The 17,226-nt window shown below is 47.5% G+C and overlaps 1 protein-coding gene across 2 annotated transcripts; it reads left to right on the forward strand.

Moving 5' to 3' along the window:
* Positions 1-3,866: 3,866 nt before the first annotated feature.
* Positions 3,867-15,269, forward strand: LOC140647124 (OX-2 membrane glycoprotein-like). 2 transcript variants are annotated; one of them, XM_072851482.1, is made up of 5 exons: positions 3,867-4,002; positions 6,039-6,188; positions 7,883-8,218; positions 13,359-13,670; positions 14,195-15,269. In XM_072851482.1, exons 1-5 carry the CDS (start codon positions 3,888-3,890, stop codon positions 14,539-14,541), a joined length of 1,260 nt encoding a protein of 419 aa, XP_072707583.1. In that variant the 5' UTR covers positions 3,867-3,887; the 3' UTR covers positions 14,542-15,269. The 2 variants fall into 2 exon arrangements, with proteins under 2 accessions (XP_072707583.1, XP_072707592.1); XM_072851491.1 differs by lacking the exon at positions 3,867-4,002 and adding an exon at positions 4,386-4,397.
* The last annotated feature ends 1,957 nt before the right edge of the window (positions 15,270-17,226 follow it).

Below are 17,226 nucleotides of genomic sequence, written 5' to 3' on the forward strand. Positions count from 1 at the left end.
CTCAGAGGTTGAAAAACTTTTTCTTTGATCTTCTGAGAAGACAATGGGAAAGAGAGGGGATTTTCCTCTCTGTGGGCCTTCAAGGAAATCATCTGTCCATACAGTGGGTTTTTTGGTTGTTACCTACTAGGAGAGGTGTTACTGGAGGGCCCTGATGACCATCCCAAGTACGAAGGCACAGACCGAGAGCTAGGACAGCATTTAGCAGAAGCAAGGCTGTGACACAAATACCCGGGAAAGCAATGGCCAGAGAGGCTGGATGACTGGGTGGGAGAGCCGACCAGCACCTGCTACTCTGAAGCGGTGTTGCCTTTTCCAGGTGTCTTTTCCTATGCCTATGGCTAGCCAGGCCAGGCAAAACACTGCCGTGTACCACAACACAGCAAGGTCGGAGGGTGAGCACGCCATGTGCAGCTCTGGCACTGTGGTGGGGTCCCCCAGCCCTTTTGGGCCAGCCCCGGACACCCTGTGCAGCACTGCCAGCTGCGGTGCTGGCTCTCACCTGCTTGTGTCCAGGGATCTGCCTCTCACCTTCCCCCTTTCATAATATTTAGGCACATGGGGTTAGGTACCCTCCTTGAAAATTCCAGGTTGCTTTAAGACAGCACATGAGTTGCCGCTTTCCCAGAGCAAACCTCCTTCTGTTCACATTAGTGAAAAAAGTCATTGCTTGAGCCAGCCGGTTTTGTTGGAGAGGCTTCGTTACTATAATTCAAAAATTTCCAGCTACATGACTTTATTTCTCTGCTTTGTAATGTGCTGCTTCAAGAGCCCAAGCTTTCCTGCATGTCCCGTCTGGATGGGATAAACTCAGAAATATCCAAGTGCTTTACTATATCCAGGTAAAAGGGAAATTTCTAATATAATTCCAGGTAAAAGGGAAATTTCTAATATAATTTGCCCCCCTTTTTATGGGTGACATTAAAGAGTGCTGTGCTGAACAGTGGCGAATCCTTCTGGAAACCCTCCGCCAGGGAGGGCAGCAATGGCAGCCTGTTGGCTCTAGCAGAGGGGCAGCCTGGCCAGTGCCCACCAGTGCTTGGGGTCCCTGCACTGAGCTTCTCCGGCACAGACGGCGCTGAAGGCAACCCGCCTGTCCTAGGTGGCTCCTGCCGAGCATCCTCCTCTGTCTTCATAGCTCCTTAGGAGATAATCTATTCCTACCCACTGTTGTACATAACTATAGTATATTTATCTATATACTGTGTACACCATTTAAATATATGGTATAATTTAATCTACTTCAATACTTCTAATCTATTTCTATGCTATACTATGTTTCTATATAAAAGCTTGTCTTTATGAGACATGGTGCAACAGATAAGAGATGGCAAGGTGAACCTCTAAGTGCAGTTTTCCTGCCTGGAAACCCAGAGCAGATGACAAGTACTCTCTGCTCCTTGTGTTCCTCACCTGCAGCTCCCTTCCCTGCTTCAGCAGGCTCTCAGTGCTGGGAGCCTACGGATGAAGTTGCCTCCATAAAAAACATCCTGAGGCAATACTCTTTGACATACTAAGAGCTATATTGTTCATCTTAATTTGCTTGCTAAATTACTTTTGTTTAATCAAGAGGCTCCCCATGGTGCCTTACATTGTCCCTTAAGGCTGATTCATTGCAGGTATCATTTGTTCCTATTTTTAACAGAATCACTCTTTTTGCCCTCTGTTTAGTAATTAAATATAAAATGGTATTGAACCTACCTTATTTTTGGTAGGCAGTTTCCCATCCTTCCACTGGATCTCTGCACCCTTGGGTAGCCAATTTTCATGTGGTTTCCGTGCTGGCTGAATTGTTTTCTGTACTGGCTGTGTTACAGAGCAAAACTCAGTGACCAAAGAGGCTCATTATCTCTCACACCGTAAGTGTATGCAGCACCCAGATATAGTGCACCTAAAAAAAAAACCAAAACCAACTCCAAAGCCTCCACTGCAGACCAGCACTGACAAGTGGGGGTGGGAGAGGAAGAAGGGAGGAATGGATGAGCGACGTGGCTTCCTGGGGCGCTGGGGCCACCAAGGGTGTGTTGGTGCTGGTGGCCTCCCCGAAGTGACTAGTGGATTGCAGCATGGACTCCCTCTAGGATCCCTCGAATGAAATAGCAACTTGGGGTGCTCTCAGCAAAAGGAAACCACATGTCTGACCATTTTGCTCTTCTCAGAAATGGTGTGACAGACCAAATAGTAAAAAACAAACCCTTCAACCCCAACGAAGCACAGCCTTTGCTACTGAAGCTTTCCAGTGCAATCTGTTTTTGCTTCCTCCTCTCCTTTTTGTCTTTTTTTATACCTTTTGCTTCCTCCTGAGCTACAAGGAAGACAAAAAAGAGAAGAACCAGAAATACAATTTGCAGGGCTGATGGTTCCAGGAGTTAGTATGTTTTAATTTGCACATTGTAATTGCTGGAAAAGAAAAAAAAATCTCTGTAAGACCTCAGGTATCTGCAGCAATTTCATCAAAATACAGAGGTGAGAAGTGATGGGCGGTTAACCAGTTTCACAACATGTGCTGTTCCCCAGTAACGTGGTTTTGTAGATAGGTGTACTCCACCATGACCTACGTCTCAGTTTAAGCAGCACCCCTCCTTAGTTTCTCTTTTGCACCTGCTAGGCAGTTGCACACCAGATTTCAGCGCCAGCAGCTGTAATTTGCAGTCCTTACTGCAGCCAGCAGCAGTGTGGTAGCGGAGGGAGGGATCCCAGTTTGGGAAGAGATCACAGACCAAATATCTCCAGGTCAAACATGCCCAAGGATAAACAGCTGTGGCTGCGTACAAACTACCCTTCTGCCGTCTGATCTAAAACTTGTGCACAAACGTGATGCTTCATCTGTAAGCCTGCCCAAATGAGCATCACCTGGTCCTGCAGCATCCCTTGGCTACTGACTGCAGGTCCTGCCGCAGCCCTCCCCAATGCAGCGGCACAGGCTGGAGCGTACGTCAGTAGATGCAGCTACTGTCTTTACCCCCGTGTACTGCAGCTCTCCAAACCCAGCCGAGCTGTAGAGGGATTTGCCATATGCAGGCATTATTTATGAACATGTTATAAAGTGCCAGGCCTGTTCAATTGCATTTGACAAGCTGCTTCCCAATAGTGGTATCTACTACTAGTACTGGTGGGCCAGCCTCCAAAAGTCACCACAATTCAGCAGTGGATTAAACCATCTCTTTACAGGCAATGCCTTGAGAGGCAGCACTGAATCTTGCTGACAAGGTAGACAGCTATCCGGTTGTTAACCTGAGTTTGGATGGTTGACAAAACAATGTTTTGGACTACAATTGTGCTGAGTGGCTGCATTCGGCAACATTTTCCAGAAGTTCAGCTATGTGATTTATCGATATCATTAGTCAGCTGGGCTGCATGGAAATGTTGTCATTTAGTGACTGTGCAATTAATTCTTGTATTTCCTTTTTTGATTTACTGGGAACTAGAGAGACCATCCTAGTGCAGCAGAAAGGAAGAGAAGAATGTGAATCGCTGGGTTTTCCAAGCAGTGGTTGCAGAACTATCCTCTGCCTAATTTATTCCCAAGCTTTCACTGGCTTTGGAAGGTGCCTGAAGCTCAGGCATAGCGTGCAGTTCTCAGAAATGAAGCTGCTGTGCAGCTGAAGCAGGAGAGCATGGGATCTGACTGACAAGCAAGGAAGAGGTCTGTAATCCTCCAAAAATCTATGCAAAGACAACCAGATCAGGAACTGCCTGAATAAATGCACTTAAAGATACACTCACAAAAATGACATAAGCAGTGGGGTTAATGAATGGACGTTGCATTCCTGCCTGCCTTACGTTTAAGGTAATGAAGCAATTGCTGACGTTGGCTGGTCCCTGGAGGAAGGGGCGGGTCAGAAAGAGATGCTGGAGCAGTCAGATGTGCATGCAGACACACATGCATGTGGGCTGGGAGGGAGGTCCCTGCATGCCCAGGTTCCCTGTGGCTTCAGGAGCTGTCAGGGGAGAGGCAGAGACTGGAAGGAGCAGCCAGCATACATGGCTCCTTATCACCAGGTAGGGAATGCTGTAAACAATTTAAGGTCAACACATTTGTCCAACCATAATAGCCATCTCTATCCTTTGCTTGGATGTTGCTAAGATTTAAGGTTTGCTCTTTATTGAAAGGTATTTGCTGTAGCAGAACCCAGGTTTTCAGGGTTGTTTGGAAGGACTTTTGGAAGATTAGAGTGTTCCTGGCAGAAAATAAAATGGTTAAAGCTGACAAGAGCATTTCCTTTGAGCAGAAAAATACATCAACTGGGCTTGCAGTTCTTTTTTACATCGAGTGCAGTTCCTTTTGTGATCATCAAGTAGTGAAGTTCAGCTATGAGGACTTCATCAACAGTGTCTGCAAGCTTATGGCAAGTTCTTCTGTTAATCTTCGGTTTCAAAACTGTAGCAGATCTAAGGTGAGGACACCAGCAAAGCCTGGAATGAATCTTTGCATAGGTCACTCACACCCTACTAGGAGGCTTTGTTGCAAAAGGACTTAGTTTCAGCAAATCTTCAATGCTTTTTTCAGTTTTGGAAGTTCTGAGAGGCTGACAATCAGAAATTAAATGTTTGCTTGTGAATCTCCATTTCAAGGCTGGCAATTTTCCCTCTGACTTGGTCCAGAGCCTGTTGAAGCTATTTGCATTGCTTAATAGCTGTATAATGGTCTGGCAAACCCCACAAGAACTGTTTTTCATTGATTTCACATTTTGGTCAGGCCAGAATGCCCCTCCGGTAATCTTGCAGGAAAATGCAACTATGAAAATAAGGAAAGGAAAGGAAAATGAGATGTGATACCTCAAAGGAAAAAGGCAATAGTATGAAGCAATCGCAGTTTGCAGAGTGATGGGAATGAATTATTGAACCTACTCAAGAGCACATCTAAAATGTTTCTTTAGAGGAATACTGATACTTGAGCTGTTTCTATTTTCAGATAATTAATTACCACTTGGGAGGAGAGAATGAACTGTGTATGCGTAAGCATGTCTGAGAATTTTTTTTGTCGCATTATGATTTGGGGCCATTGGTTTCCCCCAACCTGTTTGAATGATTCAAGGTTAATCTGTGCGGCAATTCAACTAAAAGAAAACATTTTTAATGCAATCATAGTCACGTGGAGTTGTAAGAATTTGCAAAAATATAAGCCTCCTAATCAGAAAGCAGAAACTTGAAACAGTTTACCAGTACAAGTTTGATTAGCAAATGAGGTCTCATCAGCTGGTTGCCCCACCATGCGGTGTGTGAGCGGCCCGCGGGCTGGGATTTTGTTGGTTTCAGCAACGTGATCACAGCCAGCAGAAAAAGAAAAACACAGGTGTAAAAATGACAAAGCAAAAAGGCGCAAAAACAATGACTCAAAATAGCTGTGTGGGCTATTTTTATGTCATCTCAGGTGAGGGCAGAGAGGAATGGGTCAGCCTGTGGGATGGCGGCCCTGTCTTTCCAAGGGACAGGGCTGGGGAAGGAGCACGGACCTGAGGGGATGGGGGCAACCTCGATGGAGGAGAGGGGAGACCAAGGCTCTGCTTTTTCCCCAAGGCAACGTATGACCTCGGCCCTGGCTGGGCGCTCGGTTTGCTCTGGTCTCCTTACCTGGAAAAAAGAGTTGCCCTACAGCAGCGGCAGCAGCTCCTGGGTCTCCACTGATTTACACATGGGGTGCAGACCCCTGACTGGGTCCTCTGAGTTACATGTTGGGGACATTTGTACTGCTCGTTGCAGCATGACTATTGACCTGAGCTCCTTTCCCTGAGCTCAGGTCAGGGCCAGAGTGGCCTTTCCTCCTGCCCCTCGCAGACTGACAGACATCGAGAGCTCAGCCAGCTTAGAAATCTGGGCTTCTATTCAGGCACTTGCAAAAACCTAACCTTATGGAAATGGCACTTGTGAAAAACCCAGCCTTGTAACCCCGTTACCCTGTCTGCCTAGCAGGCCAGCTGGGAAATCTTCGGTTTCTGGCTGTGACATTTTTTGTTATGCCCCCCCAAATTTTTGTTATTCAGCTGAGTGCTGGAGGGCAGGAGGTTTTTACAAGATGCTTCTTACCGTATGTGCAGGGAGGGGGAATGTCCCTAGAGTAAGACCGAAGTGTATAAAAAAGGGGAAGCTGCGCTCAATGGATCAGTCGCTCGCTCGTCTTGCTGAGGGCACAGCTAAGATGATGGTCACTTGTCTGCTCCTCTCCAGCATCTGGACCGTTGCGTCAGGTAACTCCCTTGTCTGTCTGTCTGTCTGCATTGTTCCTGTAAGGGCATTAGGGACCTCGGTGGCTCTCCTAGCCTGCTGTTTCGCTGCTGGGTGCTGCAGTCCCCCCCTCGCATCCCCTGGGGTGACAGGACACTTGTGGCACTGCACGCGACTGCACCACTCGTGTGGGGCTTCAGACGTGTCACTGCTGGTTGCGTTGACAGCATCCTCTCCTTAATTCACCACCAGTGCATTTATAAGATGCAGACAGATGTATGAATTTATTGCAATTTGCAAATCATAAACCAGGCAAATGTCCAAACGCTCCCAATGACCTGTATGGCTGAAATTTGATTTCATCTCCTGTCGTGGCTGGGATTTGGGTCAGAGTATGGCACTGATTTGCTTTACTCAGGACAGAATTATTTGTAGTGATGGACATGGTGCTTGTAGGTGTCTGCTCAGGCCACTAAAAGCATGGGTGTGTTACATTTGTTTTTGTAATTAAAAATAATGTAGAAAAGGCTGAAATAGTTTCAAACTAGCTTCCATGGTCATGATTTGTATTCCATGCACTGTTATACCATACACACATGGTAGTGCCTATGGCACTACTGAGCTCTGAAAAGCAAAGTGACTGGCACAGCTTCACAGCTGGCTTCTTGGTCTCCTGCAGAGATCTGCCTGGCCACGGCCACAGCCACCGCCACGGAGGGGGCAGGAGCTGAGCAAGCTTTGCTGAGCAGGTTAGACAATTGTGCCTCTGGGCACTGCAGACAGCCTTGCTCCTCTTTAAAACCTGCAAAGAGATTTCCCTTTCTTGTAAATTGAATTACATGTTTTCAGTGCTGTAACTGTCCCTGCTGATATCTCCCTTCCCATGGTGATGTACACAAATAAACTTTAAAAACTATTATCCTAAGAGGACTGTGGAGCTGAGCTGTCAAACCTGGGAGCATCCATTTTGATTGCCTGTCCCCTTAATAGTTTTTCCACATGTGTCTGTGAATTGGAAGAGGAGACTGATTGTTTTTCTTTTTTTTTTCTTTTCCCTGGAGACCTTTAATACCATGGCATTTATGCTATGAAAGTTTTCCAACTGTGGGCCTTCAGCAAGGTCTCAGCTGCTTCCCAGCAGCACAGCCTCAAGCCTGAGATAGGCGGACAGATGCAGTTTGCCTCTGGTCCTCCCTACTTTCCTTTTTCCTTCTGGTTTTCTGTTCTCTTGTCAGTCTCTGGCAAATGTGGATGCATGACCTATAGTGATACACATAGGAATTTGTAGCAGCTTTACTGATTTTCTTCTCGCTGCGCTGCAGGAGGGCTCAGAGAGCGGTAATGCACCGGCGGCTGTTTGGGCATTAGCATGGCTGAGTGTTTAGGGAACCTCTCCAGGGGTGCCCGTGGGGTAATAGTCTTAGCAGGCAGAAATCAGTCACTCCCGACGCTGGAGCTGCCTTTCTCGGTGGTGCTCTCTACAGCACAGGTATGAGGCTGGCGAGACGCTTTGTGTGAGAGTTGTTAGGTCCAGCGAAACTCTCAGGGCAATTCTTTTGGGCTGTGTTTTCATTTTTTTCCCTGGATGGAGGGGCAGAGAGACCCTCTGGAGCTGTTCTGCTGAGGAGTGAGGGCAAGAGGCTGGGGGGCCTCTGCTGGGGGTGGGTTGCAGAAGGGTGGTGAGAAATGCTGAGTGCAGCATCTGCTTCTCCCTCAGGCTCCGTGCAGGTGATGCACAGAAAGGTCCAGTCAGTCCAGGCAGGAGGAAATGTTACTTTTTCATGCCAGTCGGTCACGAAAGAAGATGTGCTACAAGTGACCTGGCAGAAGGAGATGGATGGGGCTGAAGACAACATAGCGACTTACAGTACGATGAACGGCCAGAAGATAGCGAAGGGCTACGTTGGCCACGTGAGCTTTGCCCACAGTGAGTTACAAGCCTCGGCCATCTCTCTTCATGGAGTAACCCTCCAAGATGAAGGATGCTACAAGTGCATCTTCAACACCTTCCCCTCGGGGGCTGTCACTGGCAGGATGTGTCTCAAAGTTTACGGTAAGGCATTGTAATTGTATATGGGCTGTCATCTGAGGACCAAGTTGTTTTCCCTGGGAAAAACCTTCCCTGACCACTGATCATTGCTAAATTGCTGCGGGAAAGGTGGCTCAGCTTCTTCTCTGGCTCTCCTTCCCTCTCTGGTTTTACTTCTGATGGGAAACCAGTTCAACAGTTCTTTAATTTTCTTCCCCTTTAAGTTAACAACAGTGAGATACAAAAGCTGACGTGTAACCCATGACTTACTCCAAGCTTCCCTGGCCGTGTGCTGTGCTGACAGCTGGCCTGCCGCAGCTGTGGACCCCACGCTCCTCTGCTTCCTTTCACTACTGCTCTCACCTCCTAAACCTGGAAATCAGGCACTTTTTTTTTATTCTGCCTTCAGTCTTAAAAATTCAAAATATTCAAAAGGCAGAGGGGCATATGCATGACCGGAGTATCTGGAAGCTGATTTTGAAGCTGTAGGAAAGATGACAGTAGTTAGGCTGGGCTCAGGAATGGGTTGCAAAAAAAAAAGGCTGAAACACAGTGCAGCTGGTGGGCTGTGCCACATGAATATCTTGTGCAGGTCAGCATCAATTAGCTTCAAGAAGAGAGTTAAACCAAATCATGAGTCAACGTGGCAATATTTGACACCTCCATATGAAATCGTCAGCTAGCAAGTACAAGCTGAAATACAGACAAATAGATGAACTCAAAAGGAACAAAAGTGAAAAGCTGTTTATCTTTTGAGGGAGGGTCTTGGTTTTCTGCCAGTGAGAAAGCTGAGACATTAAACATGCCCTGAGGACATCCTGTTGGCTCTTGACTTTCTGTCAAGACATTAGTGACTCTGCTGTGGGGACGTTGGCCAAAGACCATGTCCCATGTGGAAAATAAAAGTGTCTGGGACTTGCTGCTGGTGGTATGACCCCTGCAGAGTATTTTGTTTATCCCTAGTACCTTCTGCTGACAAAGACACAGACACATATGGCCATGCACATACCCATGTGTCAGGAATCCTCTGCATGGAAAAAAAGATGCCCCTGGCTTATAGGAGAAAGATGACTTAAGCAGTAGGGGAAGGGAGAGGGGGTGGGAATACGAGGGAAAACCAAGCCTGGAACAAAAGTTCTTTTTCCTCTCCCTTGGGAAAGCTCCTAGAGCAGAAAAGAGAAATTAGGATAAATTAACTCAATATTTCAGATAGGAAGAGGAAGGTGTTCCTGAAGACACCCAGCCCTGAGTCCTTCAGAGGGTAAACACTGATTATACATTACAGGAAAACATGGAAGTGCCTTGCAGAGGAATCCCATTCTTTTTTACCATGTAAATCCAAACACAGTTAGATTTGTTTTGTTTTGTTGTTTTGTTTGGGTTTTTTATCCAAGTGGGGAAATATTTTCCAAAGTCACCAGCCTTGTGGCTATGATTCATCCTTTAGCAGAGCACTACTTTAAAAAAAGAACATTTTTCTGCTGCTACACACACTCCTGCAGCATTTCTTCCTGCGCCTTGAACTAAAATGCATCAACTGAGAAGGGTTTCACTTCTCTTGCGGGCAGGCACAAGCCCGCTGCTCCTGCTGCACCAGCGTGGGCTCCTGGGCCACTGCCAGGGGCTGGCTCACGGGGGTCATGGTGGCCTCCCTGAAACATGCTTTATCAAACATGTCCTGGAGGGTCACCATGAATAAACTAAGTGTACGGCACTGTGACAGAAGATTTTGGTTCACATATGGTGTATTTCATTGAAGTTAATTTATGCAATGCTACTTAAAAGCCACAGTCTTACTCCCTGATTCCCCAACTCATAATGATGGGAACAAGCCCGGAGGACTCCCCGAGACGGAGTGTGAAGCCAGCAGGAATCTCCCAAGGCTCAGGGATTCAGGGCAAGGTGAGCAAGCCAGAGTCACCAGCTGAAAATGAAACGCTGCCATGTCTCTGCCCTCAGGAGGGAACTGCCAGGGAGTTTACAAGCTGGTAATTGCCCGATTACAACAGCCTTCGCAAGAAGGGCTGTTCCAGTGCGGGCACCATCGCTGTGTGACAAGGGGAAGTGAAACCGCATAAGAACTGGATAGAACACTGTGAAAAACGAATCAGGTGTGACAGGAGGAATCTCAGACCTGCCTGGCTGAAAACAGCAAACCCAAGAAGAAGCAGAAATTTCCTACCCTGTAGCAAAACCCATTTTGGAAGAGAATAGTTTCAAATGTGCTTGGCGGATCTCTTTTGAACAGCCTGCTCCCCTTCCCCCTCCGTTTTGCTTTGGAAATGTTTTGCTGACCTTCATTGCCAGAGAGGATGAGAATGCAACCCAGGAAGGGGATCGAGTGAGCCGGTGCGGAGAGAGGGGGATGTGCCACATGAGGATGGGCAAGACTTGCTGGGTCACAAAATTCCCCAGGTGTTTGCTGGGCCATCTTCAGAGACCTTCTGCCCTCACTGTACATGGCACCATTCGCCTGGAAGTCTTGAGCACAGCGGAGAAATGCCATCACTATTTCTTAGACAGGGAAACTGAGGCACAGTGTTGCTGACGAACACCCATACAGTTGGAAAAGGCTTTCTGTCATCATAAGGCATACTGTAATTCCTAAAATTTTTTGTCAGTCTCTCCAAGACCACTGTCAAGCCTTTAAACATAAAAAGCACATCATGACCTGACAGTCCCCCTTAATTACAGAAGGCCATTACAGATAATCAAAGCTGATGTACTTCACCAGAAAATCCCTTTTTCAAATACTTGGGAACACTGCCACAGCTCGAATTTGGGAATGTTTGCATTACTGCTCTGCAAGAGCTACTAAGGCAAGTACTTGCACACAACATCTCTTGCAGGTACTTTTTCACTGGAAACAAGTATTTTGATGAAAGGCAAAAGAAGCAGTTAATTTAAGTGTATGCATCAAACATCAACAGTGGGCACATGCTAACAAACTGCAGCAGGACTTTCCTGCAAATGCAAGTACTCACAGGTTTTGTCTGCATCTGTTACAGACACTTTCTAAAGGGAAGCTCAACCCTACATGATTTTTTTCACATGGCAATAATTCCTTGGGGTTCAGTGTGGAAAGAGAGAGGACTGCTTAGTCACAAGAAGAGCAGATGCAGAGTGCATGTGTTTCTGCCAAGATACTGAGCAATTTTTCTCATCCCCTCTGGAAACATGTGTGACAGCTTTCCTTTACTGTTTTTGGATGTTGCAACCTAATATTTGAAGTTAATGCAGTGGGTGGATATGTTATTTTTATGCATCCCGTGAGCGAAAGAAGAAGTTCAGAGATCATTTATTAATCAAAACATAAACTGTTTGTGACACTTGTCTTTTCATACATGGGAGATTTTGAGAAGTTCCAGCTGAAATCCCCCTACACGCTTTTCTTGTTGACCTCAGAGCAACACTAGTGGGTTTCATCAGCTCTGTGGGGTTTGAGTTTCTGTCCATGGGTGATGCAAAAAATGAAAAATACCCACTTTTTTTCTAGGCAGGCACAACCATAGTAAATAAATGAGGTCTAGCCATAAAAAAAAAAAAAAAAGCAAAACTGATGGTATACAATGTCTCGCTTCCACCTTTTGGCAGTTATGGCTTGGAGGATCCAGACAACCTCGTGAGGTGCATCTGGAGTTATACCAGGAGGTTATAGGTGCCATTATGCATCTGGCACAAGCTTTTTCCCCCTTTCACAGGACCATTTGGTGTCTTCTACACCTCATTCATATGCAAGTCTTCGTTTACCTCCCAAAAGGAAAAAGAATAATTTTTTCCTAAGAAGAATAAACAGATTTTTTTCTTGTTGTTTAAAAGTAGGATCACTAAATGATAGTGATGTGTTTGCTAGTGTTGGGACAAAAATTAATTTCAGCATAAATATTGTGCTGACCATGGTTATTTTTGCTATGTAAATAGTAATAAACACATGGAGTACTACTAAATATAGTAATAGATACTTTTTAAATCAGAGGGCATTCATATTAACTCAGACTTGAATGAAACTAGAATTGCCACTGCACTTAAATGGTTAAAAAAAGTAATATATTCAGAAACAGGGCCCTAGAAGCAGAGTGTGGTTTGGACCCCTATGCCATCAGCACACGCACTGAGGCGGAAGGCAGGCTGGTGAGCTGCCATACAGAAACCTGTGGATTGCATTGCCAAATGGAGCTACGTGCCTTTATAGATCTTGGTCTGAGCAAACTGAGCTAATTAGACTGGCTTTGAGCAGGGACTTGGACTAGATGACCTCGAGAGGTCCTTTCTGACCTAAATTATGGTATGATTTTATGGCCGAGGAATAAATAGGTTATTTTCCACAGGTGACAGACATGTCCTTACATGTTTGGGTCTCCCCTGGAGTTCTATCCAGGCTGAAAACAGCTTCTTGCACTCCTCCCCTTTCCTTATTCCTTGCAAATACAGTTCGTATAAATAGGAATGAATAAGCAGGCTTCATGCGAGTGAGTAAGCACTCACTGTATTTCATCCTTCTTGCTGACTAAATATGACAGCATCCGCAAATCTTCTGGGGTGAGAAGGAGTTCAGAAGAAATTATATTTAATGAAGGTTTTGAGAGATACCATGACGCCCCCAAAACCTGACACTAGAGGGAAGAAAATTGCACAAGCACAAAACCTCCACAGGTGAAATTCTGTGGTGTAACCACATACAAATTCACCATTACTGTCTTGCATAAATAGATGCATTTAGTCCTTTGATCCACAAGCCCGCACATCTCAAACAGCAATAAAGCTAATCCTGCAGATACATTTAAGGGAAAAGAACAAGAGTTTTGACTCACTGAAGCAGTTCAGCCCTTTCAGAGAGAGGAGGACATGTGGTTTCATGGTTTCACTACCTGTTGCTCTGTACTTGTCCATAATCAGCACTTCTCAGTTGGGATGCTGCAGTGCTGCCGTTAATAACAGAATTGAAACACAGATGCTTCTACTCTCTTGTCCTTTGGTTTTGCCAAGCTCTTAATTTCCAACTGCTGCCTGATCACTTTTATGTTTATTTGTCACTGTTGGCACTTTGGGGAAGGGGAGGCAAGATTAGATATCAAGGTTGTCCTCCAAGATAATGGTAAATACAGTTGCTCTTTGCTCAGACGTGAGCAGAAAGTTATGGATTTTGTCACTTTGTGTTTTACAGCCATCTCGGACCCCAAAGTGGAGGCTAAGCTTATACGCAGTCCAGACAAAGCTGAGGACTCTGAGAAAGTGCTGGGGATGAGCTGCTCAGCAACAGGGAAACCAGCTCCAAAAATCACCTGGCGCCTTCCCAGCATCCTGCAGCAGAAACCAAGGGAGTACCACGTCAGGCTGAGCAACCAGACTGTGACTGTCATCAGCAATTTCACCCACACCCACCCCAAAATCCTTCAGGGGTATCCCATCGCCTGCGTGATCCAACACCCCTCTCTAAACGTGACCCTGTTCCTGCCGATGGACACCGTGGTGCAGGGTCAGTATGCAACACTGCTCCTGCCTTGGAGTGGGGAGGAGATCGTGAAATACCTCCTGGGGTAGATCAGGAAACTCCTCCGAGGGTCGGGGGGCAGGAGGGGAAGGCAGCTGGAAGAGCAGCCAAGGCTGGGCTGGGGAGGGACGGAAGAGGTGCCGAGGAGCATCCAAACACCCTTGGAGATGGCATACAATCTCTTACTGCTTGTCGGGTGCCCTGCACGCTGTGATGTGCCCCAACCTCCCTGCCCCTGCCGAGGACTTGCAGGGTTTCCCTGTCACGTAGCCTGATGCACCAAGAGGACGTGCGGCTTTGGGTAGCTCGGAGGGGCTGGGTGCCACACGCCTGACCGTGGCATCAGACCCCAAATACAGGTCTGCTGGTGGTGCCGTTTGTGTGCCTGCTGGCATGTGCCCCTATCTGCCCCGTCTCGCCCCGGGGACTGGCCAAGGAATGTCTGAAATGGGTTTGGGTTGTTTTATTTTCTTCATGCACCAACTGAGCACCCGCTGCTTTCCCCGCAGGTCTGGACAGCAGCGTGGCACCAGCCATTGCCATTGCAGTGGGGGTGCTGGTCCCTCTGACTTCCCTCCTCCTTCTCGCCTGCCTCCTCCACCGCTGCCTCAGGCACCTGCGTGACCCAGAGAGAAACCCAGCCTGGCCATGCTGGGTAGGTCTGCCTTTCGCCGGGCTGCTGCAGGGCTCACCCACACCAGCTGCGGGGCTCGCCGCTGGGACCCGGCTCTGCCCGGCCACCCCGGAGCTGGCTGCACGTTGCCCAGCCCAGGCTGCACCTGGGCCAGGGAGGGACGAAGGGATCAGCCCCCAGCCAGACAGCTGGGTAGCAGCACGCTGGGAAGGGGAAACCTGAAGGTGCTTAGCCAGGCCCATAGGCACTCGACAGTGATGACAGCTAGAAAACACTCACTTTCTCAATGACAAGACATGCTGCGGGAGAAGTGTCGCTCTGTTACTTTTGTGCATATTGATGCACAAAATAGTTGTGCAAGCAGTGGCCGTACCCTTGCACTGTTCTTCTGCATCTCCTAAAGTAACCTCCCTCTGGCACGGCCAGCGCAGCTTGTGGAGGAAGCAGCTTCGAGGACACGTCTCAAACAAAATGGGGTCTTTAGAGGAAGAGCGTGCCTCTGTGTGGAAAGCCCAGGGTGCCGCACTGCGGCAGGGGCCGAGGAGCTGCTGGTTGTCCACTGAGGCCGTGCTGGCACAGGGGGTGAAGGAGGCAAGCTCGAGGCAGGGGTAAACTGAGTAAGGTGGCATCGTTTCAGAAAATCGCAGCCCAGTTTTGTGCTGAAGGCACGTCAGCCTCCTTGCAGGATACACACAGAGCATGCACCCTTACTTTTAATGGGTGTTTTGGAGACAAAAAGCAGTAGGAGGAAATGTGATACACGTCTTCTTCCATGGGTGCCATGCCGCTAGGTCTAAGCTGGAGCCTGCTGGGGGAGTTGCGAGGGGAAAACTTTAGTCTCCCCTCACACAGAGAGATGCAAGGACCCATTTGGTAATGCACACAGCCTGGATCTTTACGCCTGCGCTTAAAATATCCATATATTTTGAAGAAGGAAAAAAAACCAACAATCTCTGTTCTGTTAGGTCCTTCCTGCCTGCACCAACACCAAGAAGTGCGGGCAGTACGGAGCTGTGGGCAGGTGGGCTCCCGCAGTGCCCCCCAGCCCTGGCGCACCGCTGAACACCTGAGCAGCTGCCCACCCTACGCGCGTGAGAGAGAAACTTCTTGCAATGGCACCTCGGGCTTCCAAGCAGACCTGCTGTGACTTCACTCCAAGGAAAATACAAAAAAGGACTTTTTATAATAGACATTTATTTATTTTGTTACACTATAACATTCTGTTTCATAGAAAAAAGCTGTAAATTATTTATTTGAGACTCAGACTGTCTGCAGGGATCAGCATAATGAAACTCGTGTTTTGTAACTTCTGGGGTTTGGAAAGTTATGTTTATTCCTTTCTGATATTTTAACATTGCAAGCTCAAAACCAGATGGGGGACTGTCTGAAACAGGGCAGCATTTTGTAGGGCTGCTGGCCTGGGAGGTGTTGCCAATGGGCCAGAGGAGACCCCAGCCAGGAGCCGGGGTGCAGAAAACCCATGGAGCAGTCTCGCACACTGCTGTGAGCTTCAGGTGTTGAACCCGTTCCCCAAAGGGCACGAAAGATCAGGCCAAGACTGCAGCCAGCCTGAACTTGTAACCGAGGCACCAGGAGCAACAGGCTTCAAGCCAGAAGTCATCAGACGTGAGGAAGTTGCCAACATTAACCTCCACCAGCCTTTCCTAGAAAGTAATGCAAAAGCAAAGGGCACATAGATGTTTCCTTCTCCCCTCTTCATCTTCTGTGGTTTCCACAGCCCCCTTCTTAATTTCCCTAATCCATCACAGCTGCCTTATGTTTCCAGGCATCCCACCCATCTGCAGGAGGACGTAGGGAAATAAAAGGGCAGTTGAAGGGGCAGCAGGCTGCCTGGTGGATTTTGTGTATATCATGGTGTGGTGGCAGGTGAGTGCAGTGAGAAGCAGGAGGCTGGTAGGAGAGAGGGGGTGGATGCTGCACGTGGGCAGATATACACTAGCACAGGGCAATAAGTGTTACCTATTGCTAAAATTCATTGCTTATAACCTGTAGGTCAGTTCTGAGCAGTTCTGTAATTCCCTGCATCCCACCCTATGCCCATGAAATCTTTCCTTGTAGACCCATGGAAGGAGAAATGAGCCTACTCGGTTGGTGTGGTCTTGTGGGCAGCATGAAGACAGCCAGTGCAGGATGTTTCCTTTCCTCCTGGCTTCCTGGAACAAGTGCATGTCATCTGGTTTTTCCTCACCCATCTTTCAGATGTGCATCCCAGATGAATCAGGCTGAGTTGTAGTCAAAAAGTTAAGTAACCTAAAATGAAAGCGAGTGGGTGAGTTGAGAATTAATAAACCCAGTCTTTGTCACAAAACGCTTTTTTAGGCTCCCTAATGCTTAGTAATAGTGCAGCTGGTGAGTGCAGGGAAAGAGGAACTGGCTGCAACTGTCACAATCGGGAATTTTTCTCCTGAGCCCCATCATTACTGAAGGAGGAAGCCGCATTTTGTCCAAGCTTTCCTGCCATTGCAGCTTAATTTCCCCCTCCTCTGTGAGGGAAGGGGCTGGGGAGAAGCAGGTTTTCCCCTGGGTTGGCGGTTTGTGGGGGACAGGATGCTGGCGAGAGGGCAGGGCTCAGCCCCTGGCACTTCTCCCAAACAGGCTGTGCAGCACCAGCCCTCGCCACTCAGCAGGGTCCACACTTGCGCTTCAGGGGGTTTTTGGGAGAGGTTTTTTTGAGTTTTAAAAGAAGGTTTCCACTAATGTTTAAACTAATGGGTCTTTTTTTAAAAAAAGAGAAATTAGTCTCTTGCAGAAACAGGGAGTCTGGACATGGGTAATGAAAAGGATTTTCAGAGGGAAGAGAGAAAGGCACAAAGCTGGCAAGAAACCCTTATAAACCTGGGAATTTTGCAGAGATTACCTATTATTATTTTCTACAAGCTGATCATC

This window comes from Ciconia boyciana, chromosome 1 (genome assembly GCF_034638445.1).
Source record: "Ciconia boyciana chromosome 1, ASM3463844v1, whole genome shotgun sequence".
Classification (NCBI taxonomy): Eukaryota; Metazoa; Chordata; class Aves; order Ciconiiformes; family Ciconiidae; genus Ciconia; species Ciconia boyciana.

What these genes read in the sequence shown, in the direction of transcription:
- LOC140647124 (XM_072851482.1), top strand. Translation starts at nt 3,888, where the DNA reads ATGTGGGCTGGGAGGGAGGTCCCTGCATGCCCAGGTTCCCTGTGGCTT. An exon ending in CATCTGGACCGTTGCGTCAG is followed by an intron (nt 6,189 to 7,882) that starts GTAACTCCCTTG and finishes CTTCTCCCTCAG; the next exon opens with GCTCCGTGCAGGTGATGCAC. An exon ending in GATGGACACCGTGGTGCAGG is followed by an intron (nt 13,671 to 14,194) that starts GTCAGTATGCAA and finishes CTTTCCCCGCAG; the next exon opens with GTCTGGACAGCAGCGTGGCA.